The sequence below is a fragment of the Lynx canadensis genome, chromosome A2 (assembly GCF_007474595.2).
Source record: "Lynx canadensis isolate LIC74 chromosome A2, mLynCan4.pri.v2, whole genome shotgun sequence".
Classification (NCBI taxonomy): domain Eukaryota; kingdom Metazoa; phylum Chordata; class Mammalia; order Carnivora; family Felidae; genus Lynx; species Lynx canadensis.
This window is the reverse complement of record NC_044304.2, coordinates 120,511,270-120,537,036: the sequence shown is the minus strand read 5'-3', so window position 1 is coordinate 120,537,036 and position 25,767 is coordinate 120,511,270. Positions and strand designations below refer to the sequence as shown.

At 45.1% G+C, this 25,767-nt stretch overlaps 1 protein-coding gene across 1 annotated transcript in view; it reads right to left on the bottom strand.

Moving 5' to 3' along the window:
* CHN2 (chimerin 2) overlaps positions 1 to 25,767 on the bottom strand; it is a 300,935-nt gene that overhangs the window by 142,321 nt on the left and 132,847 nt on the right. The window contains exon 2 of the mRNA XM_030308162.1: positions 5,347 to 5,385. Coding sequence (XP_030164022.1) covers positions 5,347 to 5,385 — 39 coding nt within the window. The remainder of the gene's footprint in view (positions 1 to 5,346; positions 5,386 to 25,767) is intronic.

Genomic DNA, 25,767 nt, shown 5'->3' with positions numbered 1-25,767 from the left:
GGCTCCTTACAGACCCTGCAGGAATGGCCTCTTAACAGCTTCTTCTTTATTGAGAGGGCATGAAGACCCAGGAGGCCAAGCCAGCCATTTGCTTGTGACATTGAGCCAGGGCCACCCTGCTCACCGCCCATGTCCTTCCCATTCTTCATGGGAAAAACTCATGGGTGCGAGTGAGAAAACAGCAGGTGTTTTAGAGGTCGTCTTGGCTTAACCTCACCTCCAACCTGCCTCGCTGGCAGAATGTCCAGACTTAATGTGGACCGAACTCTTTTCTTGTCTAATGGCACAGTGAGAAACCCGGGGATGAGGCTATGTAGCGTCATGATGAGAGGGTCTCAGGTGTAAGTGTGAAAAAATAAAAAACGACGGGGTATGATAAATTGCAGATTTCCCCCACCAACTCTTCTGATTCAGAAATCTGGGGGTTAGGGCTGAGGATCTGTTATTCTAAATATTCTCCCCAGGCAATTCCGATGCAGGGGGTCAGGGGGTCAGGGTTTTGAGGTTCTCAACTCCTCTTTAGGAAAACAGGCACAAGCCGTGACTGCTTGACCTACCGCCCACGAGGGTCTCCTGGGAGAGCTGTCGGCACCAGAATCTGCTGCCTAATTGGCACTTGGCCTCTTAGAAAAGAAAGTCTCTCAGAGTATACTCAGGGAGATGGACTTGTGAACTTGTCGCTTAGGGCATACAGTTCATGTGGCTCCGGCTTAAAGTTTAGAACGTGGCGTCATTGTTATTTTTTTAAGTGCACTTAAAGATAGTTTTTTTTTTTTTTTTTTTTAAGAAAATGGAAACCAACGCTTTCTTGATGACTTCATCAATGTTTTGTTTTGGGGTCTGATCGTGAATATCAAGGACTAGCTGCAGATACATGATACTTTGGGACAATATTATTCTTGTCCCAAGACAAGCCCAGTTAAGTGGTAGCATTAGGTTCCGAGAAAGGGAGGGGAGCGGAGAATTCAGGTAGTTAAGGAAAATCATGTGACATCACGGTTCTGACTCAAGACCCAGGCTGATCGATTCCGCTGGCCTCACAACTCGAAGCACAGTGTTTGGCTTAGAGCAAAGACTTAATATGTATTGGCTGAATGAGTGATACATGAATGAATGCACAATCTACTTTAAATAAAATATGGAGGGAGCTGATTTCTAAGGTTCCTATTCCTCTAAATTTCTAAGCCAGACATTTGTGGTTGCCTTCCCCACATCCATTTCCATCTTTTCCATTCTAACAGTCCTCCAAATTTTCCAGTTATGTGGATTACAGATGGTTGGTCCTTGACTGGTTCAGGTGAGCAGCATATTCAACTCTTTGACCATAATGATGGAGTTGAGAACGGGTAACGCAAGTCGGTCAGGGCTGAGACTCGGTTCTAAGTCTTTGCTAAAGGTATCCGGAAAGTAAACTGTCTGCCTGCTGCTCTTGAATAAGGGAGGTAGTCCTGATGCTGTTGGTAGCTATCTGGGATCACAAAGGAAGAGCCTCCTAATAGTGATGCCCAACCTGAAAAGCAGAGCCAAGAAAGGAAGAGATACACAACTGCCTATGTCGCTTGAGCTGCTGGAATAAGTCCCTGGACCTTTTGCTTAAGTCATTGAATGTGATGGAGTGGAATATTCTGTTATCTCCATCCAAGAGCATCGCAATTAGCATTAAAACTTAGAAATCAGGGCACCTGGGTGGCTCAGTCAGTTGACCATCTGACTTCAGCTCAGGTCATGGTCTCACGGTTCATGGGTTCGAGCCCCGCATCGGGCTCTGAGCTATCAGCCCTGCTTCGGAGTCTGTGTCTCTCTCTCTCTCCACCCCTCCCCCGCTTGTGCGCTCTCTCCTTCTCAAAAATAAATAAACATTTTTAAAAAAACCCTTAGAAATCACTTTTTAAAGTGTGTTATTATCAGGTAAGCTAATTTTCTTTTAGGCATAATGTCATAATGGGGACTAATGCCTCATGATAAGAATCTGATACCAAGTAAGTCAAAATTAATGTCCAGTAATCAGCAATAAAAGACATACCTATATACTTCTACACCAATTAAAAATCACATTTTTAGAACCAAGTCCTATAATATGGCAAAAATGTACTGCCTTCAGTAAATAGAGGAGCAACTTAAAAGTACCAAAAGTCACTAGAGTTAAAAAAAAAAAAAAAAAAGTGTGCGTGATGGGAAAATGTGCATTCCATAAATGCTATGCTAATGAGCTTGACATCAATACCTAAAATTATCTTTCAAAGGACTGTTTGTGAACATTTCACAGAAAAGACCTCGGTGGTTCCTCAGGTTCAAAATGGATTTAACAACAGGTTATTTAAAACCAAGCAAATTTCATGCTCTGAAATTTTTTGGACTTTCAGATCAGGAAAATGCTACAGGTTTAGCATATTTGAATTTTTTTTAAGTAGACTCCAGGCCCAGCATGGAGCCCAATGTGGGGCTTGAACTCATGACCCTGAGATCAAGATCTGAACAGAGATCAAGACCCACACACTTAACCAACGGAGTCATCCGGCCGCCCCTGGCATATGTGGATTTTAAAAAGGATCTCGTGAAGCCCTGCAAGGCCCTAAGATTCCTTTTCCGATTCATCTTTGAAGACTCATATACAAAGTTAACCCCTCCTATACAGTCTTCTCTAATCTCAGGCGGTGGAAGAGGAGGATATTATGACTGAAGCCATTTGCATTTTAAGTTAATCGCTTTATATCTTCTCCCTTACAAGACCACACATTGGAGAAAAGTAGGGGTCACAAGGTAGTCATTTTTGATTCCTAAACCTTGTTCTCTGACACGCAAAAGGTCTTGCCTGCATGTTTGCTGAAAGACCATATGAGTGGATAGTAGTCTTGGGAATAAGATAGAGTAGCATGAGCTTGGGGATAATACTGTCGGTGATCTTAGGAGTGGCCCAGCACCCAAACTCAAATAATTTATGGGTCCAGGACAGCCAAAAGAGCTCTTGCTCAGTGATGCTCTGGATAGATTCAGGCAGTGTGGTTTTGATGATGTCGACGGCACATCTGGTGGCATTACTCCCCTCAGTTTTAGAGTTATACATCACTAGAGGCCCTCAAATAGAGCCGGGATGACTATTAGCTGGGCGTAATAAAGAGCAATTTCATATATGCCATTAGGTTTGTGTTAAACGGCCTCAGCTATCCCTTCTGTGTCGAAAGTTGTATGATTTCAGAGCAAATGAAAAAAAAAAAAAGCACGACTTCGGTTAGACCCCCAAACCAGACTCAAAACCGACACACTAGGGTGAAATTGATAGTGTAAACATATAATTAGCAACGTGTTTTCCACCTTCCTTAGGACTCAGAAGCACTTTTAAGAGATATATTGGGTGGCCCAAGGCCTCTTAGCAAAAGGCGAAATGAATTTGAGCCAATGCCATCTTTTTGCTTCCGTAAAGCTCTCTGTGGTGGCATTCGCTCCACAAATATTTATCGGCTAGTTAATGTATGCAAGGCTGTGTGCAAAGCAGTGTGCAAAGCACAGTAAGTCATGGAACACCCAGCGCCTCTCACTACAGATATTTTGTTGATTTACTGTCAGAGTTCTTCACACTCCATTAGGAAACAAACAAACAAAAACATCTAATTACTAAGTCATTAGCGCTGCCTTTTAAAATAGAAGATCAGAGTGCAGAACATTAGACTGGAAGGGCCCTTGGAGACCCGGCACAGCCCCTTTATTTCACAGATGGAAGAACAGACTCACGTAATAAAGAATGAGGTGCCTCTATATATGCTGACATGGAAAGATAAAAACAAGGTATTTGTGAAGTGAAACAAGCAAGCTGAAGGACACCAAGTACAGCATAAGCGCCATTTTTCTCAAAAGGGAACAACAGCAAAAATGTCTTAACGTTAGCCGTGTGTATTTTGAACACTTGGAAGGATGCGGTTTCCAAAACTGACCGAGGTCGGCTCCTGGGAAGCAGGAAAGAGACACGGAATCCGGGGTGGGGCTGGCTTGTCAATTAGGAAAAAATTCACGTTCAACCTTGTGTATTTTGTAACGTTTGTCTCTTATGCAGCTGTGTATTGCTTCTGTAACAGAGAGAGAGAGAGATACAGGCATGTGCGTATATGTGTGTGTGCATGTATACTTAGGTAGGACATTTTGAGTGGAAGGAAAACAATCGTGAAAACTTGCAGGCTGGGGGTCAGACTTGCTTCTGGGTTCCACCCTGAATGCCAGTCCGATGTGCTCAGAGATGGAGAACATATGCTAAGTTACTGAACCTCCCTGAGCTGTGGTTTCCTTGCATGTGAAACAGGATAATAATGGCAGCCATCGCTTAGGGCTGTGGTGAGAATGTGAGAGTTCAGGCACACAGCTGGCACAGTGGCCAGCACAGGGCAGCTCTCACGGGTGGTAGAAACAACGGTGGCATCAATAACGATGATAATAATTATTCTTATGATTGCTGTGCCGAATCAGAGCCCAAACAAGGACATGTGTCCCCGGGCTGTCGGCACGGTGGGTTTCCAACCGAGCACATGCCTCCCCTCGCTTGTTGGAGAATCACTTAGGCAGATGATACTAAGGAGAGAGAAAATAAGAGAAAATGAACTCGATGTGATGACAACGGCCTGCCTTCATGAAGGGAACTGAACTGTTGACTGATGACCAGATACGACCTCTGTTTCAAAGGCATCACCTGTAGTGCCCAAACAGTTCTTTGCCATCTGTTAATATTCTTTGCGGTAAATGTCATATGATACTACAACTATAGGATGATCAGCGAAGAATGTACTTCATGGAAGTCAACACATTCATCCTTGCTGAGCAACTCTGCAAAAAGGGAAAGGAAAGGGGCTCGGTCGGTTGGGCGTCCGACTTCGGCTCAGGTCATGATCTCGTGGTCCATGAGTTCGAGCCCTGCATCGGGATCTGTGCTGACAGCTCAGAGCCTGAAGCCTGTTTCAGATTCTGTCTCTCTCTCTCTCTCTCTCTCTCTCTTTCTCTCTCTCTCTCTCTGCCTCTCCCCCACTCACGCTCTGTCTCTGAGAAATGAATAAACCTTAAAAAAACTTAAAAAAAAAAAAAAGGAAAGGAAAGCCCCAACCCAAAAGGTGGGGAGTCAGAATGTATATCTCTTTTTTTCTAAGCATTCCTGAAGTAGGTCACAGGCAGCCTGCTCTTGAGGGTCCTGGCCAAGGGAGAGGGCTGTGCAGTTCACTGTGACTTCTTCCTTAGCGGAAAAAGCAAGATTTGGGTTTTCAGTGCTGTGATGCGGGACTGCTTGTGTTCATTAAATCAAAGGCAAGAATTGTTCAAAAGGCAGGCCTACTGAAGACATCTGAAGAGATTCTCATTTCAAATACTCACAGTACGATTTCCATATTGGAGGCTGGTATTCTTCAGCATCTAGAATAAAAAAGGGAAAAAAAAATCAATCTGTCAGCCTGAACGTCAAACTGTCAACATGTGTCTCCTTCGGAGGAACAACAGTCTGTCAGTAGTACTTGCATTCTGGTCCCAGGGGGCCCTCTCTGCTCATTTATGGGACAGTTCCAGCCATGAGGGAGGAAATGTACATGGCAACCCTTGTGGACCCAACAGCACTCTCTTTAGATCACTTACCATGACAGAAATCAATTGCTTAACCATTTTCATAGAGCCCAGTAAATCAAAAAAGATTTTTAAAGCAATTAACTTGATTGTACCCTCCAGTAATCCTTTCAAAGAGTATTTACTTAACTTGGCATAATAAACATATAATTTATCTCACAGTTTCCCATCAGACCTTTAGCCCATTTATTAAGACTTGAGGGCAAGACGTAAAGGGGCAAGTATGTAATATTAAATCTGGGAAGTTGTGCAACTCAACCAACTGAACTCTTAAAATGACTGGGTCTGACAGCAGAGACACTGATGATTCAATTGGAATCACATTATCTCCTTGAATTTATTCCAGTGTGTGACTTAGGAAATTTCTAGAACACCTCTCAGCAATCAGAAGTGTCAGAGTGAAAGAGTTACAATAAAATGGAGAGGATGAAATTGTTATTCATCAATCTAGAAAACAGACAATGGGAGAAAAATCTGCTTGTTCAGTCGATTCAACAATCCCAGTGCTGACAGCTGAATTTATAATTGTGATGGAGTTATTACAGCCTTCCTGAGCATGTAGCTAAGGCCTTGGTAAAACATTGGTAACTTAAGCAGCCAGAGGGGAGAATCCTTTCCCTCAAATCACAGAACACCGAGCTGGAGGGAACATTAAGAGTCCTCGAATTCGGCACCTTTTACGAGGAAACTGTTCTTGTCATCCTGCACCCCCAAGGTATCACACAGCCATCCTCCCACTGCCCTTGTCCTTATGCTACTGTCACCAACGAGTTTCATGCCAAGGACCAGAAATTCTCTAACCTCATGCATGGAGATAGTTTGAGAATTTTTCCTGAGAAACAAATACGCTATTTATATAAAAACTAACTCAAGAGTGGTGAACTTCCCCAAATCCTACTTAATTACAGTTGTGTAGCTTAAATTAAATTCTTTCACAATTAATGTCTTGCTCTCTGGGGCCCACCTGATCACAGAGGCAACTAAATGCCTCTGAATGTAGTTTTCATTCACATAAATCTGTATCGTTAGGCCCACATTGCCAAGAACCTATCTATGAATAATCAGCCACATAAGTGCACACACAAATACAGTGCATTAATAATGGTTTGTGTTCTTATTCAAACTTGGTTTGCCGATAAAAGTGACATTCTTAATAGTTTTGCCAAAGTAGAACAATATCTTAGAATAGTGAGCTTTTAACCCAAAGAAGCCACTAATTTCACTCTATATATGACAGAAACCAATTTCAATGAATTAAATTGTATTAAATTAATTAAATTTTATTAAGTTTCAATGAATTAAATTGTAAGGGGTATTTGTTTATAAAAAGCACCCAAATAAAATAAATCAAGTTGCTGAGTTTACAATAAAATAGAAACATCCATACAATGCCACCTCACCAGAAAAGCCAGGTCCTGTATGTTAAAATGTTGAGGGCAGGGGCGCCTGGGTGGCACAGTCGGTTAAGCGTCCGACTTCAGCCAGGTCACGATCTCGCGGTCCGTGAGTTCGAGCCCCGCGTCAGGCTCTGGGCTGATGGCTCAGAGCCTGGAGCCTGTTTCTGATTCTGTGTCTCCCTCTCTCTCTGCCCCTCCCCCATTCATGCTCTGTCTCTCTCTGTCCCAAAAAATAAATAAACGTTGAAAAAAAAAATTTAAAAAAAAAATGTTGAGGGCATTTTCAAAAATATTTTTCAAAGATAAACACACACACACACACACACACACACACACACACGAGATTGCATAGAGAGTGTTGAATCCTCACCACTAGATCACCAGGGTGACCAGATCGCATAGAAATGTAAATCTCCGAGATGTCATCTACAATGAAGCTCTAACGTCTTACTCTTCTGGATGAGATTTGCTCTCTGAGGCGAGAGCACAATCCCCAGACCAAGAAGTGGTCAAGAATGTTCAGTGCCTAGAATGCCAGTCTCTGCTTATTAAGGGAAGGTCCCCAAAGAGAAGGAATCTCCTTTACGCAGGTTTTAAGGATAGCTCAGATGCTCTCCTTGGGTCTCCTAGGTCTTCTTGACTGAAGTCAAAAGCTTAGACTCAAGGATCCCTCCCTGTCCATCACAATCTGGCTGTTTTGTGAAAAACCCAGAATTTTGTTTCATCTGAAACACTGACTCCCAACTTGATAACTTTTGCTGAGGCTGCCCTGCCTGCTACAGAAACAATCTACCCCTTGCCAGTTGTTCGCGTTAGCGGTATTATGGAGACGTGAAGAAGGCCCCCTACAGAGACCAGAGATCACAATACGCCCCTGCTGGACATTCTGCAGTGTCTTCCTTCTGCATTTGGAATAAGAGATACAAACCTCTTGCTGTGGCCTTCAAGGTCTTGGGTCATCTGGTGCCTGTCCACCTCTTTGACATCTCTGCAGACATTTTGCCCTTCTACACTCCCCCAGAAAGGCTAACTTTCTCCCTGTTCCCAGAGCAAGCCATGCTCTTCCGAGCCCCCAGCCACTGCTCTTGTGGATGGTCCACATAAAATGCTTTCTGATACATCTTTGCATGGCTGACTTCCTCCATTATGTAGGGCTTGGCTCACAGGTCACCTCCCGGGGGCCTCCCCTGACAATCTTGTGTAAAGTAGCCTACCCCTAGCTCTCGGCACTCTCCTTCATCGCATTTATTGCCACCTGAAATTATTTATCGATTTGTTGGCTTGTTATTACTGGGCTCATCCCACGAATAGCCCAACTCCATACAAGCAGGAACTTCATTCACTGGTGCATCTCCAGGCCTGAGAAGGGTGCCTGGCATGTAACACATATTCAAAAAGCCTGTGTGACGTACGAGAAGCCTCAAGGTTCAAATTTTACCTCCCACAATAACTTGAATCGGGTTACTTAAATTCTTTAAGCCTCCCAATACTCATCGCTGTAAAAGAGAAGTCAAAGTGCCTACCTCATCACCTATCTCTTAGGGTCACTGTGGGAACTGAATGAGACCCCCCACATCTCAAGTTCTTGGGACAGCGCCTGGCAAATAGCAAGTTCTTGATGTAGCTCCACTGATGTTGTCATTGTTACATTGCCCTGTCCCGGTTCTTCCCAGGCTGTCTTCTGTCCCTTGACCCCAGCCATGGCCATCTCTAGTCTTGCCCCTGGATCTAGAGCCTGTAATTAAGTTCCAGTGCTGTTGTCATGGAAGGTTTTTCTTTCCCATTAAAGAATTCAAAGTGAGAGGCCATTTGTCATGCTTCAGTGGAACAACTATAATTACCTTGGTCTTAGAGACATGTTTCAGAAACCACTAAAGCACACTGTTAGGAAACCTTGGTTAAGAGACAAGGCACAAAATATTTTTAATACGTTGAAACAAATCTTTAGCGGCCTCCAACGCTGCTCCACCAACTTGCACATTCGCCCCAGTTTCAAACAATATTTCTCAAAGCTCTACTTCACTCTGGGATAGCCTGACACTTTTTTTTTTTTTTTCAAACCGGGAATAGGTTTTCTAGGTCATTTAGTTCACCCTCCTCATTTGCCAAATGAGGAAAATGAAACGCAGAATGATTAAGTGGCTTTCTCAAGGTCATACAAGGAGTGGAGGCCAAGGTGGGATGAGAGCAGGAAACTCTATCTTCCAGGCTTCGAACACATCAGTCATCCTTGCCAGGCAGCCCACCCTCATTTGCATGTATTGAGTCAAGAAAAAAAAACATGCCGTGAAGCAGGTTTGCTACTTCAATTCTTGTGAATCTGGAAAGACGTAATAAAGCAGGGAAAAGGAAAAAAAAAAATAGCCATATGAAGGACTGACATCAAGCCAAAGGGCGGGCAGTATTTCATCTGTGTACCTGACCCCATCGAAGAGTTACAGTGCAGGAGGTGGAAGGTACTGGAAATGCCGACAACATAAAGCCTAAGGCTTTGGGAAAGTGTATTACTTTGTGAAACATTTTCGAGAAATGGGCATGATGCAGAAGGAAGGGAGAGGAAGTAGAAGAGAAGAAGCTTCATGTTTAAGGAAAAAAAAAAAAAAACTATCGCTGAATCCAAAAGACAGGTATATGCTTTTGGAAAAGAACAATGAATTTATAAGGGTCAAAGAGACATAGGAAATATAGTGCTTAAAATACTGACTAATAGGTATCCCAACTCCTGGACCCAGCCAGCAATTCTATCCGTGGGGATTTAGCCTGGGGTAGTAAATGAGCACACATACAAAGATGAATACACGAACGAGGTTTTCATTGCTGTTTTGTGTACAACAGTGGATCCAAAAGCCCAGAAAGAAGGAAGTGGTTAGGTAAATGATCATATAACATAGCCATGGAAAATAACAGTGTGGGTCAGAGCTTTGTGGTCCAGAGCACGGCCTCTGCAGCTAGCGGTAGTCTAGGTTCCAGACCTAGTACTGTCATTTATTATAGCTATATGACCTTAGGCAATTTACCTCATCTCTCTGTGCCTCAGCTGTTTTATCTATAAAATGGGAGTAATCATGCTACCCAACATGTAGCATGTTGTGAGGCTAATATGTATGAAACACTTAATCTAGCGCCTGGCATGTAGTAAATTCTATGCTTCCTATTATTTTCTTTCCTTAATGACGTAGACAAATATTTATGCTATGTGAAGTATTAAATCAGGTTATAAAATAATTTATTAAATTTAATCCCATTTTTAGAAAAGATTTATCTACATAGAAGGTATCTATAAGGCTATAGAACCAATTATTAAATAGTCGCTATACCTGAGAGTGAAGATTTAGGCAGTTTCTGTTTTTCTCTTTATTTGCTCACCTGCATTTTCTAATTTTCTGTTCATGTTGCTTGTATAAAAATTTAAATTAATAAGAAATAAATTCATGGGAGTGCTTAATGGTTTCTCTCTTCTTTTTAAGATTTTATTTTTAAGTAATCTCTATACCCAACATGGGGCTTGAACTCATAACCCTGAGATCAAGAGTTGCATGCTTCACCAACTGAGCCAGCCAGGCGCACCCTGGTGGTTTCTCTTTTTTAACATGCTGTCTAAATAAATCACCACCCTGAACACAAAGTATAAGTAAAAAGACCCAATTCTTAATATAATTCTTAATAAAATTCTTACAATTACATAGGTAGCCTGCACAGTTTTAGTCCAGAAAGAGCAAAGACCGAGGGCAAAAGAAATAAGACAAGAGCTTCTGTAGCAAAAGGCTGTGCCCAATCCCCTTGGCCCTCTGTTAAAAATTGTGTGAAATAAAGATTAATGAGCAATTCTAAGCAGGCCAGGAAACAGGTATCTCTTCTCATTAAAGAAGGGGAGGGGCAGAGGGAGAGAAAAAAGATATAGATGCTTAGAAAATGATCAAAATCTTACAAAAATAGGTAACAAGACCACTCAAAGGAAATCATCTATAGAGAATCCAAACATAGTAAACAAAAAACAAAGCAAAGCTGGTTAAAGGGGCCTGGAGGTGCACATTAAAACTTGGAAGTGATCAAGAAAACTTATGTCCTCAAGTAACTAAAGCTTTGAAGAGAAGTACCGCCATTCTGAACTTTGGGGGAAGGAGGAAGAATCCTGGTGTCGGCACGTGGAAAGGTCTACTATGTCTGAGACCCAGGGTGAGGACAACAGGGGCAACAGAGAGCCCTTGTCATAAAAAGACACCTCTCTAGACCAAGAGCATCACAAAAATAATTTAAGATCACTACTGTTTCTACTAAACTTAAAAGGAATACACACTTGTGAAAACAGAAAAGTTCCAACAAATAAAAAATGTGTGTCTTAGAAAGCCTCCTACTCAGAAAAAGTACCCTTAATCCATTGATGTGACTCTGCCTAGATTTTGTCCTGTAAGTGGCTAGGATAAAAATTTATAAAAATGGTCTCTTATCCTATCTACTGTTCTGCAATTTGCTTTTGACCTTAATGACATTCCTTAGGCATTTTTCCATGTCAGCACACAGAGATCTGTAAGGTCCTAATTTTTTGAACTATGGCTTGGTCTTCCGTTCCATGAGCATACCCAAATGCATTCAATTCATTAATGTAACAGTTTCCAACTGATGACTATTTAGGCTATTTTCAATTTTCTGTTACTATAAACAAAGCTGCAATGATACATATGTTAAATGCTGGCTGAAGGACCTGCATATGTTTTGTCTGAAAAGCTGTTAAAATGGGGTCGCCTGGGTGGCTCAGTCGGTTAAGCCACCGACTTCAGCTCAGGTCATGATCTCACCGTTTCCGAGTTTGAGCCCCGCGTCGGGTTCTCTGCTGACAGCTCAGGGCCTGGAGCCGGTTTCAGATTCTGTGCCTCCCTCTCTCTCTCCGCCCCTTCCCCACTCATGCTCTGTCTTTCTCTCTCAAAAATAAATAAACGTTAAAAAAAAAAACAACTTAAAAAAAAGCTGTTAAAATGGGCTTCAGAAGGTGGAACTCTCAACAGTGTATGGAAAAATGCCTGTGTCCCCACACCTTCACCAACACTAGCTATTGTCAACATAGGTTTTCATTTTGTGCATTCAAGACTCAATTAGAAAACACAGAGATAAGCCTAAATATGTATTGGCAGGGAAGCAAACAGAAGCACAGAATGATCCTGGGCATGAACCTGTGGAAACATATGGCCACGGAGTAAGGTAGAAACGTGCTAATCCCATTCATGTTGATGGCGGTGGCTGGAAGGCTCTACTCTTCCAGGCATTTTCAGCTCCAGAAATACATTCACTTGATGGAATCACCTGAGGAGCAAGCGTAAAGGAATGTGGGGACTGATTAATGAAGAAAAATTAGAGAACGCCAGGTGCTACACTCGAGTAAGTGACAACTAAAGAGGAAATACCTGTAAACATCAAGGAGAGCCAGATTCCTTCGGTCGGCTCAGTGGTATATGACTAGATCAACAAGAGAAACACATGCGGGGCCTTTGGAAAATGCGAGCAGTGAAAGATTCACCAATTTAGAGAATGATCTACCAAGAAAGCTGGAGATGACCCATCCTTAAGGATACTTCAACCAAAGCTGCATGAATTATTGCAGCTTGGGGCGGGGGGTCATTTGGAGACGGGGGGTGAAAGGATTGGCCCCTCCTTCTGCCATCTCCTGTCCCAGAAGGGCCAGGTCTCTGCTGTCACTTTTGATTTATTAATGCACACATTTGCAAATGGGCTGCAGTTGGTGACTTTTTTTTTTCCCAGGGAAGTTGGGTGGAAAACGGGTTTTTCAATCAGACATGGGATGGCCTCGCCATGAGATCACAGTTGCAAATCTGTTGGGTGATTAGCTTAATGGGCCCAGAATGGGTGGGATTCAAATGAAACTGAACAATGACAGGAGGAGTACTATGTCACGTTTGTGCACTTGCTGCAATACGCCCTTGACACACACCCTATGCCCAAGCTCGGGTCTTCAGAGGTTATGTGCAAGCCAGAGTGTGCAGCCTGTGGCTCGTCAGGCATTCCAGCCAAGTGGTGCCATCCCTGGGCTGCACAATGACCTAGAGATCATCCTAACTGCCACAACACATTGAGATGTGAAGGCTGCTACAGAGATTTCTTGTTGTCACACTGGCTAGGGAATACAAAAATGTGTTCTAATGCCTGCCATCTATACAGGTTCCCTGCGTCCCCCTGAGAAATCAGGCAGCCTTGTATTCTCTTTTAAAACTGCTGCTTGGGTAGAGAATGGAGGCCTGGGTGCATCTCACAGTGGATCGTACGTCAGGGATTTTTGTAGCTGATTTAGTCCTCCTTGCAGAGAATAATTAATAAGACAAATTCCAGAAACTAACAGAAAGTAATAAGTTAGTAAGACAAATTCCAGAAACTTGGCTGGGCCCCAAGGACACGACTAAGCTGAGATTTTTCTGAAGACGATGATGCTACGAAGGGCCTTGGGCTGGAGTCTGTGGTCACTAGAGGGCACTGGGGCCACACGGAGCTTCTGTTCTGGGCACTTATTCTGTATACAGAGGCATGATGAGATTCTTTCATTCAACAGGTATTTAGTGAACACATACAATGAGCCAGGCCGTGGGGACACCTCAGTGAACAAGGCAAGTAGGCTTACAAAGCTCTGTATGATCTGGCCCCTGGCCACCTCTCCCTGGTCGTCCCCTCTTGCTCACTATACCTCAGCCACTCTGGCCTTTCCTTCGATCCTTGAGTCCATCAAGATCATTGCAGTCTTAAAGATCTCACACTGTCTCTTCCTTCTGATTTCCCCATGGTTGGCCTCATTATCATCTGGATCTCAGCTTAAATGCTCTGGCTCTTCAGAGATGTCTTCCTGGACCATCTTATCTAATGCTGTCTTTCAGTCTCTCATTCCTTGCGGTCTTTTCACCATCTGAATTATTTTTACTGACTGCTTATATATTTCTTTGTTTAGACAGTGCTGTGAGAGCAAGAGCCTCACATCTTGTTCTCTGATGCCTGGATCACCATTAGCCTATTGAGTACCTTTTGTGAATTAGAGAAAGGCACCCTTTTCAATCTGGCTTGGCAATGGCTTGGCAATCAGATAGCACCTTTGCGTGAGGAAGATGCTTGCTCTGGGAGGCAGAGCCCCCGCGCCAGAGCACATGGTGAGGGGAGTCCAGGCTGAGTTCAGCCACAACTCATCCCTTGGCAGGCACAGACAGTACAACAGGAATGGCCCCCAATGTTGTATCCCAGGATATACAGATGCTTAATATAGAGTGGGTAAGTGAAAGACAGACATTGTTCCCTGACTCAAACCTTGCATTCTGTCAAGGGATACAACAAATAAAGAGGCAGGTGATGTATAGGAGGAGTGTCCATGGCAGAATTTCCCAATCTTGGGAAGGCTGAGTGGGGGGCAGGCATTCCCCATGGCTTGGCCAGTTACCTCTGGCCTTGAGCAGTCCTGTCCAGGGCTCCTTCAAGAGTAGTCCCAGGGGACTAGGATCTACCATGAAGGCTTACAGCCTCCAAAGACTAAAGGAAGCACAACTAACTTCTGGTACAACGGCACATTAAGCCTAGTCAAAGAGATGTTCTATCACCTAGACATCTACTACAGTAGCCAACGGCAAGGAGTGCCTTTTTGGACAAATGGGCTCATGGAGTATGACTCACAGACCAAGGTAGGGCCTGGCAGGACCAGAGGCAAAGCAGAACATGACATTGACAGCTAGAAGTGGTTCAGCCTACTGGCCAAATATATAGACTACGGTGTGTGTGTGCACGTGCGTGTGCATGTTTCAGAGTAGCTAGGAATTAGAGAGATAAGTAGGCACCAGATAATTAAAGGCTTTTAAAACCATGCTAAGGGCTTACTTTTGCTCCAGAGGGAAGGGGAAATACAAGCAGGGAAGACACAGCATCCATTTTGCACTTTAAGAAGATCACTCCAGTTGCAGTGTGAAACAGGACTGGAGGAAGAGAAGATGGCAGGGAGAGAAGATAAGCGGGGGGGAGTCATGGAGCTAGGCAGTAAGTGGGGCAGATGACATTGGTGGTCTGAACTTGAATGGTGGCAGTGGAGATGAAGAAAATGGGGTGGATTCAAAAGGCATCAAAAAGGTAGAGAATCTACAGGACTTGGTGATGAACTGGATGTGGACAGAGAAGGAAAGGAGAGAAAATCACGTTGGGGTTGGGCAGAAGAAGACAAATGGTTTTGGCGTCAGCAACTGGATGGATAGTGATGCCATTCACAGAAATAGGGCGGGCGGGAGAAGAAGCAGGTTTAGCAGATGGCGATGCATTTGGCTTTTCCCTGTTGGAAAGAGACATCCATAGGACAGCCAAGTAAACATATCTAGGAGGATTGGAGTTCAGAAGAGAGAACTGGGCTGGGGATCTAGAAATGGAAACCACAACATGCAGATGGCCGCTAAAGTGGACGACATGACGTCGGATGAGCATTCAGAGGGAGGAAAGAAGGCCTTTGATGGAAGCCCCAAGGAGCACCAACAGTTAAAGCATGAGAGTGAAAGGGGCATGACAGAGACCAGAGAGATAGGGAGAAACCACAAGATGGGCTGACATGAAAGGCAAGGCCAGAAACAATTAGAAAGGGAGAAGTGGCCAGTAGTATCAGGAGCTGTTTGAGCAAGATAAGCTTGAGGACCCATTGCTTCAGGAACAAGGGAGGGGGGTTTTGATGACCTTGCAGTAGAGTGTGGGTAGGTGAGAGGGAGTAAGTGAGATGAAGGGTGAAGGAAAGAAGATAAATAGAACTTGTGAGTGTGCATACCTCTTCTGGGTGGTATGGCAGTGATATGGAGGTGAACATCTCTTTCCAGTAAGGGGTGTGTGTGTGTGGGCGGGGGGGAGTGACGAGGGTCAAGGGAGGTAAAAGACACAGGAGCTGTAATTTGGATATCATTGTCATTACCTCCTGCCGAACCGCTCGCCTCATCCCAACTCTCCCTTCTCTCTCAGGGCCCTCTCCCTACTTCCTCGCCCTATGTTTCTACAAAAATGCTGTTTCCTCCCAGCATGATGGAGCTGCTTTCCTGGTGGATAATTTCCTCCTTTATCATTCCTCCTCTGCTATTTCTTTAGAGACAACCCCCACACCCACGACCTCCATTCAGCCTAGAGGCCTGTCTCTCCTCCTCTGGCCCCCGCCCTGACATTCTCCCTTCCAGCATCTGCCTGCCTCTTTACAAATTCTTTTCATCAGAGGAATGTCTTCTTGGCTTTCCTCCAGACGCCCTTTTGGGCATTCATTTATTCATCCAACAAATATTTACCTACAGTTTACAGCCTAGTTGGCACAAAATACCGTACTAGACACTGGGGTGGATATAAAGGCAAGATGCAGAAGCTAACCACAAGGAATCAGTTAGGAGATGAAATAAAGACATCGTTCATTCATTCTACAAACACAAACTGCCTGCCTGCTGGGCACGCAGCTCCTGGCCACATGTGCAGGTAACCATAGCGCAAGGTAGAAAAGTGGCATGTTACGTAGCAAGATTAGACCAAAAAGTGTTGTTGGAATGGACAAGAAAAAGAGATTACTACACTCGGTTATTTCCTGACAATTATTCTTTTATTCCTTTCCTTCCTGAAGAAGGCTTCTTCCATACAGAAGACAAGTTAGCTCTACCGCCGGCCAGCTCTACTCCTACCATTCAGAAGAGCCATTTTGTTCTCCTGTTGCAATAATATCCTTCTTTGAGTTCACTGTGGGCGTTTATGTCTCTTCAGATATCTAATGGTTGTGGGGCAGCGACAGACTAAATGCTCATGAAAGCTTCTCATAAATCATGGTCTTGGCAATGCTGCTACTGGGTAGGAAAGAAAGATTTCTTGGCCATCCCATATTTGGAGTCAAATAGAGGGAGTCCTAGTGCAGGGACAGAAGAAGGAGAGAGGTCTCCCACCAAACCTGGAAAGGAATCTTTAAGCGCCTGGTACATTCCAGATTCTGAGGTGGGTCCCTTATATACGTTATCTCTAATTTTTACAATTTTCTTAAGTCATCTCTCCACACACTCCCCATCCATCCACCCACCCACCCATCTATCCATCCATCCCTTGAGCAAATACGCACGTACCAGGCACTGTGTTTTATGATAAAGATGCAGCCGTGAGCAAGACAAGCCCAGTCCCCGCTTTCTGGGTGCCTTCAGTCCAGCAAGGAAGGCAAACATTAAACAACTAATTGAAATAAACTATGGAAATGTTGTAATACAGAAAATCTGGAAACTCTGTTTCCTGGGTGATTTGTAGCTGCTCCCCGATCCCTTCCCAGACTGGCCTTAGTTCTCTCAACTGAAAAGACAGAGGTTGCTCTAGAAAGTCCTATGAAAGCTCTCCTGGTAGACATTTCCAGGACTCCTTAAATTCTCAGTCATGAAGCATCTGCAATCTCTCCACTCCTGGCTTCTCTGATCAGAGCTGTTCGGTTGACCTAGAGGGTCAAAAGCAGCATGCTGATGCCAACAGTTCTGATGACCATATCCTTCCTGCCCTGAGGGCACAAGAGGACCCTTCACATGCTATGGAATAACCTTAGCATTGGTTATCCCTTGCCTTGGAGAAGTGGTGAAGATTAGTCTAAAGGAGTATACATATCCTGTATGCCCCAATATACCATGTCAGTGGGGGAGGCTCCTTCTCCAATCCTAGCCTGTGAAGGACCCTCAGTAAGTGAATTCCTGGCCTCTACCTGAGCCTGTATCGTGTCGTGGGGAGACAGAAACGATCTGTCTCTTGGTTTTTACGCCAGCCCTTGGGAGCACGACCCTGGCAGTGGATAGCTGCCTTCCTGGAGGTCTAGCTCCGCAGTACCTGGGCACAGGTGAGCCTGCTTAATGCTGGGGTTCAGTGGTTAGCAGGTCCGCTAGCTAACAACCCTTTCATCTGCCCTTAGCAATAAAGGTGACACTGTAGCCCATGCCTACTTTATTTTCATTTCTGCTTACTTAGAATAGGTCTGCTAAATATTGGGCCTTAAGCAACCTGCAGCAGAAGGCAGCCTCCATTTTCCTAATGAGAAGATCCCCCCCCCCCAAAGTTTCTGAATATTTAAACGTGTAGAGATATCAATAAAGTTATCAGGTAGCTACTCATAACATTTAATTATTAAATCAGGCATACATGCATATTTAAAATCGGGTATAAAATAATCCACAAATTTAGAGACACCACCTTCGTCAATTCGCATTTTACGGAATGTCTATTTAAATTCTCTGTGTGTATCTTTGGCACTTTTTGACATCTTTTTCCCCAAAGCACATCATACTGTTTTTTCTTTAGCCTTTTCAGAGCAAAAACTGCAAAAGTCCATGTACGATGTGGCCCTGGACATCTCAGTCCCATCCATGCGTTCGCGTGACATGAGAGCAGCTAGCTGGCTTTTCAGTCATCCTGCAGGTGGCCATGCTGCTTTTTTTTTTTTTATTTTTTAAAAAAAATTTTTTTTTCAACGTTTATTTATTTTTGGGACAGAGAGAGACAGAGCATGAACGGGGGAGGGGCAGAGAGAGAGGGAGACACAGAATCGGAAACAGGCTCCAGGCTCTGAGCCATCAGCCCAGAGCCCGACGCGGGGCTCGAACTCACGGACCGCGAGATCGTGACCTGGCTGAAGTCGGACGCTCAACCGACTGCGCCACCCAGGCGCCCCCATGCTGCTTTTTAAAGTGACCTTTAGGGGCGCCTGGGTGGCTCAGTCAGTTAAGCGGCTGACTTCAGCTCAGGTCACGATCTCGCGGTCCGTGAGTTCGAGCCCCGCGTCGGGCTCTGGGCTGACAGCTCAGAGCCTGGAGCCTGTTTCAGATTCTGTGTCTCCCTCTCTCTCCACCCCTCCCCCACTTGCACTCTATCTCCCTCTCAAAAATAAGTAAACATTAAAAAAAATGTAAAAGGTCTGTGTATGGGAAAATACGAAGGTGCTAAAAGGAATGAGGTGACAGACGTGGAAAGCTAAGATGTCACATTTAAAAGTGAAGTACAGCCAGCACAGTATTTGCACAACACAAAACAGCTTCAGAAAAAAACTGCTGGAGGTTGAGGTTGGTCTGTCCGAGGAAGAAAGCTGGGCACCGAGGGTCGGGAGACGCAGGGAGATTTGGTTTTCACTGTATACCCCTTTATCTCACCAGGATTACAAAGACAAAGACGAATCTTTTAAAAGGTTTATGTACAGTTACATTTAAGATTTGTAATTGTGACTATATCTGGGTTAAATTCCTTAGCCTTCTTTTTAAAAAGGACTTCATTGGGGCGCCTGGGTGGCTCAGTCGGTTAAGCGGCCGACTTCGGCTCAGGTCATGATCTCGCGGTCCGTGAGTTTGAGCCCCGCGTCGGGCTCTGTGCTGACAGCTCAGAACCTGGAGCCTGTTTCAGATTCTGTGTCTCCCTCTCTCTGACCCTCCCCCGTTCATGCTCTGTCTCTCTCTGTCTCAAAAATAAATAAACGTTAAAAAAAAAATAAAAAAATAAAATAAAAAGGATTTCATTAAGTGACCTCTACAAGCGGTAAAACTATCATTGATTATGGTAATTCCAGGTCTATTGTGTCTTTTCCAGAAAGTAGTTGGGCATTCAAAATAAAGTAATTGAGAGAGAAACCCTACAGTATGAGAGATTTGGTATAAAATAAAATTTAAGGTGACTCCCTCCTTTCTGAAAGGTAATTTTGGGGATATATCATCAATACAGATGAAAATATCCTAACCTCTATTGACAGGCTTTCTTTACGCCATGTTCTTGGGTGTTTCCTGTGCAATCTTACTTCACATTCATAACAAGCTTATAAATCAGGTATTATCAGTTCTACTGTATTGGTGAGTAAACTGAAAAACAGTGAGGATATTCAGAATCACATGGCTAATTAGTAGAGCTGCGTATTCCCACCTAGGTATGTTCAGCTCCGAAAACCGTACTTCCTCCACGATAAAACCCTGCTTCTCCAACTGAGCCCTGCTACAGTGCAGGCCTTCATAAATATTAGAACACAGGATTTCCACACGGCCCCGGTAAGGTGGACATCATCACCCCATTTTGCAGATAGGGAACCTGAGGACCCAAAGGGCTGTATCTTGCCCAAAGTTGGCCACCATATTTGTACCCCACAAAAATAATACTATGCATCCTCAGTGGTCACCTTGGGAAGGCTGACCTACCGCAGTTGAGCACAAGAATGAAACACATTTGCCTCACAACGTTAAAACCTGTTTCCTTAGATCCAAGACTGTATTAATTCTGTCTTCATTTATAACCAACGTAAACGCTACTGCAAGGCAAGCCTCAACAAATGAGGCCCGGGCAGGTTGTCTAGAGGGGCTGTGGTCGGTTGGCTGATACTCGAAGCCTCCTGAGAACTGGAGCCTCAAGTTTCGCTTCTCGCCTGGCTTTCAGTGCTCTGCGGTGTCTTATCACTGATCACACACACACACACACACACACTAGCGACACTTGAGCCATCTCACCGGCCGCTCGGCAAAGCAAAGCAACGAAAACAGCACAGAAAGCGCAAATGCAACGTCCGGGAAGGGCAAGCGAGAGCGGGGACCTCTGTCAGTGGAGTCGATCCCCCCCACCCGCCCCCCGCAAGATGCTCATTTAAAGCCCAACGTGAAACTCCACGGTAGTTTGCAAGCATTTATCACTCGCGGGCCCAGGGCGTGAACACGTGCGTGCAGGAAGGAGAGCCTTCCTGTCGCCGCCGAGGCAGGGTGGGTGGCAGGTCTCTAATGAGAGGGTGAAGACTAAGGCAAACAACAAGTGGTCCCGACGATCCCCGAAGGAGAAAGTGTTTACGTTACGTAACGGAGCCAGAAGAATAGACCCTCCCCGCCCCCCCCTTCCGGGCCCCCGCCGTTATCTCCCTGCCACTTGGGCTTCACGGGCACTTGGGCGGCTGCACCACGTGCTGGCGAGAGGGTCATATCCTCTTGCTGTTTGTACAGCGCCGCGTCTGTCTTCCTAATCACAGTATGCGACAGTTCCTGCTCCTGCTACCAGAAGCAGAAAGCAAACATGACCAACACGTCTTTCCTTAATGTCACCCTCCTGTCTCAGGCTGTCAGCACTTGTAACCTCTGTTTACCTATTTTCAGCGGCACTGTCGTACGGAGGAATAGTGTATTTACACACCGGTGCCTTTACGGAAGATCATTTGTCAACTTCCTGACCCGCCGCTCGTTTCCCGAGCCCCGGTTAGGTGCTGGGTCCGCCCCGATGAGTTAAGACAAATTTCTCTCCCTCCGTCCAGCAGCCCCCCGCTTCTAGAGGGAATATCGTTGAAAGGCGTCTAGAGGATGGATGTGTGCAAGTGCCATGGGCGCCCAAAGGAAGGAGCCAGGCCCCTGGTCGCAGTGAGTGAAAGTGATGAGGAAGGCCTCACAGGGAAGGGGGCGCTGGAGCGGGGCGGTGAAGGATGAGTAGGAGTTTGCTAGACTCGGTGTTATGGGGAAGGCAAGGGAGGTAGAGGTCAAAGGGAATGATTGGGACACGGGTTTCACTTCAGGCATCCTGGAAAGGATGGAGACTTCTTGGCTTGTGTGTTGAGCATTTCTGACAAAGAGGTGTTTTCTCATAAAATCTAGTTAGTCATTTCCACCGGGAGTCTGTGCCTTAACAAAAGCCATCTTTCCCCGCCTGTAAGGCATGGGCAAATACAAGAGGGACGGGCAGACTTTGGGTGGAAAGGGTGCTTGCAATCCATTAAGAGGCAAGGAGAGGGTCACAGGAAAATTCTTCAAGGGCAACCTGCCTCCTGTTGTCTTCTAGGTCTAGAACCCCCGCTGCTCATGGCAGAACCCCCACCATGATTACTCCGAGTGAGTGTCCCCTGGCTTTTGGTGGCATGGAATTGAGGTGTGAGTCCCAGTGGAAAGCCACCCCACTGTCCCCAAACCCCAGGGCTCCCCTGCAACTTCTTCCTCTTTAGCGCCTCCCGAAGCAGAGGTTTGTATACACCAGGCGCTCAGTTAATGCTTATTTGATTGACTGAGTGGCCCCTACCAAAGTAGAGGGGAGAAAAAATCCGATTCTCCTCGGGGACGTCTATTCTAGCCAGCAGTACTGCATTTTCAGTGCAAGGTTCAAGTGAGGCAAATCGTCTTCACGGTTCTCAGTGCTCACGTGACCCGTCACAAGCTGGCTGACAGGATTAAAAAGGACCACAACCATTGAGCATATTGGAAGTCTCCTTCCTAGCCAGGATTTGCCAAGCGCCTTACCTGCCTCGGATACAGACCACTAACTAGTGCAGCTAGGATTTGGCTGTCAGAGCTCAAAAACTGGCAAAGGGAAAAAGCAAAGAAAACAGCCAGAAATGACGAGATTTGGAGCCCCTAATTAATGCAGCAAAAGATCCTTTATCTCCAGCGTCTGGGTCCAAGCGGTTGGTGGGAGCTTCCCACGTCCAGGGACTTGCATCCGCTGGCAGGAAGCAGGTGTTCCTCTGCGTGCTAACAGACCACTTGTACCGAGCTAGTAATAATTTGCCAGGTCAAGAGGCTCAGCCTACAGCAGGAGCTGCCTGTAGGTTTTTCATATGCAACCTTTGGCTTCTTAGGAATTGGTTCTATTTTCAGAAGTCATCAGTTACACCACAATAGGCTTTCCTCATGTGCTTCCATAGTGACAAGGACGCTGGAGCGACTTCATTGTCCCACTCCTGTGAGCACCCCGCTGCATTGAATAGGTAATTCCAGAAAGAAGGTATACTCTCATCTTGACCACCACTGAGATTTTTAGTACGGAATTTCCGATACCTTTCTAAATGAATTTAGTATCACCAATATTTTCAAAGCTATTACACTCACAGTATGTTACAGGTATCCACTGATTAAGATGACTTATCTCTCATACATAGCAAATGACTCAAGGTGTCAATAGTGCTTTTTAAACACAATACAAACACGGGGCGCCTGGGTGGCTCAGTCGGTTGAGCATCCGACTTTGGCTCAGGTCATGATCTCACCGTTGACGAGTTTGAGCCCCGCATTGGGCTCTGTGCAAACAGCTCAGAGCCTGGAACCTGCTTTGGGTCTGTGCCTCTCTCTCTCTCTGCCCCGCCCCACTCACGTTCTGTCTCTCTCTCAAAAATAAACATTAAGGGGCGCCTGGGTGGCTCAGTCGGTTAAGCGTCCGACTTCGGCTCAGGTCATGATCTCGCGGTCCGTGAGTTCGAGCCCCGCGTCGGGCTCTGTGCTGACCGCTCAGAGCCTGGAGCCTGTTTCTGATTCTGTGTCTCCCTCTCTCTCTGACCCTCCCCCGTTCATGCTCTGTCCCGCTCTGTCTCAAAAATAAATAAACGTTAAAAAAAATTTTTTTTTAATAAAAAAAAATAAAAATAAACATTTAAAAAAAAGAGAGCAATCATGTGTTTTAAAAAAATAAATAGGGGCGCCTGGGTGGCTCGGTCGGTTAAGCGTCCGACTTTGGCTCAGGTCATGATCTCACGGTCCATGAGTTCCAGCCCCACGTCGGGCTCTGTGCTGACAGCTCAGAGCCTGGAGCCTGTTTCAGATTCTGTGTCTCCCTCTCTCTCTGCCCCTCCCCCGTTCATGCTCTGTCTCTCTCTGTCTCAAAAATAAATAAACGTTAAAAAAAATTAAAAAAAAATAAATAAACACAATACAAACAATATGCATACAGTTCCCCCCAAGCATGGGCTTCCTGTATACACACAGAGACATATTTCTGCATTTGACTTTTTCACTCCACTCTAGTCCTTTGACCTTAATCTCTACTCTGGGGAGACACATATGTGGAAAATCTGATGGACATTTTCTAAAACCATTTCTTTCCCAGAATTACCAGAAGAATGTTTCTAATTCCTCACCATTGTAGTTTGGGGATGTCAAATCACCATAATTCAATCAGTCAGAATTTCCTACACTCATCTTGGATGGTGAAATAGTCACTCTGAGAATAAGTGTATTTATCATATGGCTTTTCAGACATGTTTGAATCTTAGAAGCGGGGTGGTCAAATCTACTGATTGCTAAGGGCCCGGTAATCTTCAAAATGTCAAGGACTGCCAGCCCAGAGCACAGCATCATCATCCGGTCCTTTCTCAAGCTCACACACGCCCATCTCATCCTTGACTCTTAACCATCACTGCTGAAAATCCAGATATTTCTGCTACAAAGGCACTGTCTCTTCAGCTGCTGGCTTGTGGGTGGGGTGGGGAGGGCAAGAGGGGCATAAATTGGAAAACCAGAAAGAAGTCTGGGGCTGGAGAAGAAATCAGCCAGGAAAACGCTAGTGGTAGGAATAGAACATGTTCAGTATGAAACTATGCCATGGTTTCACAAATTTAGAGCAAAATTCTGCTCCTAATTCCCAAATTTGCAAGTGCCATTATGTTCGGCCAACTTGCTTTCAGTTTTTATTTTAAAAACTGCAAACATAATGGAAAGCCAGCTAACTTAAAGGGCCCAATTCCATCTTTAGATTCTTCTATTGCATTCTTTTTTCCCAAGAGGCTCCAATTTCCTCTGGATCTGCTCTTAGCTGTTTGTATCTCTCCCACTGACCCTGCCGTCTCTTCTCCCAAGAGTGGGCATTTTCTCAGAATAAGATTCTGGGCAGGGCCCCGGGACACCTTTCAACAGCAGCCCCACCGCGAAACTATGGAGGCCACGGGCTCAGAAAAGAGCAGGTCAGGACCAGCGGGGGAAGGCAATGAAGAATGTGGACACACACCCTGGGTGTGCTTCCCCTATTCTGGTGTTGCTCTGTGCACCCTGGACCCAGCCCTGATCAGGTAGGAGCCTAGCATCGTTCTGTAGTTACTTTCTCTGCTTCCTACTTCCCAGCCCCACAGGTGACCACCATCTGAGAGATAAGCAAGCCCCTCACTCAGCGCTAAGCAGGACAGGGAGAGGGGGTGCTTCTCACCTAATGGCAGACCATGCTTCCTTTTAATAAACATAAATATCTCATGCCCTTCCTCACCCACATTCTGACCTCCTGGTGCAGAAGGAAGGACATCTTCCGGGACAGGACCACAAGCCAAGATTGAGCCTTCCTCTCTGTAATTTGGATTAGCAGCTAGCAGCTGTATTTCCGGAGTGCTGACTATGTCCCAGGCCAAGAACTTTACAATTACCTTTTCATTCAGCCTTCCAAGAACAACATGGGGTAGGCATGATCCTTATTAATACTTTAAACATGGGCAAATAGAGTCTCAAGGAGAAATTTGCCCCAGAGAGCCCAGATGGCGAGAGGCCAAGAGACTCTGGAGAGCCTCACTCCCTTGCAAGCATTCCTGACTATGACTCCCTGTGGCTCTTTGTTCATTTTCTCCTTCTTATGGGTATAAATCATATCCACAAATTATAAATTTTTATAAATGTATATAAATTTTATAAATTTATATTATAAATCCATAAATCATAAATTACCATTCGTAATTTTTGTCAGGTCATACAAGCCAACCCTCTACCCCAATTCTGGTCTCTGAAGGAGACATTTCACTTCTTGTCTTTCTGCCATTCCTTGCATTCCCTATCCCTCAGCCAATCCAACGAGAAATCACTGTGTTGGTAACCCCGATCTTGAAAGGAAGAACGGACTCTCTGACAGGAGTGGTCCCTATGTCTCCCAGGGGTCTTCTCAGTGTGGATGTGTGGGGGGAGGTTAAGGTCTAGGAACTCGATCATTCAGACTCTCTTGCCTCCGGCTTCTAACTGGGTTTAGCTAATGGGAGGCTTGGGCAGGAAGTGGGAAAGAGGGTGAAGAGACATACTGGGACATTTATTCTGGTTCTCTCCCTGTTCTG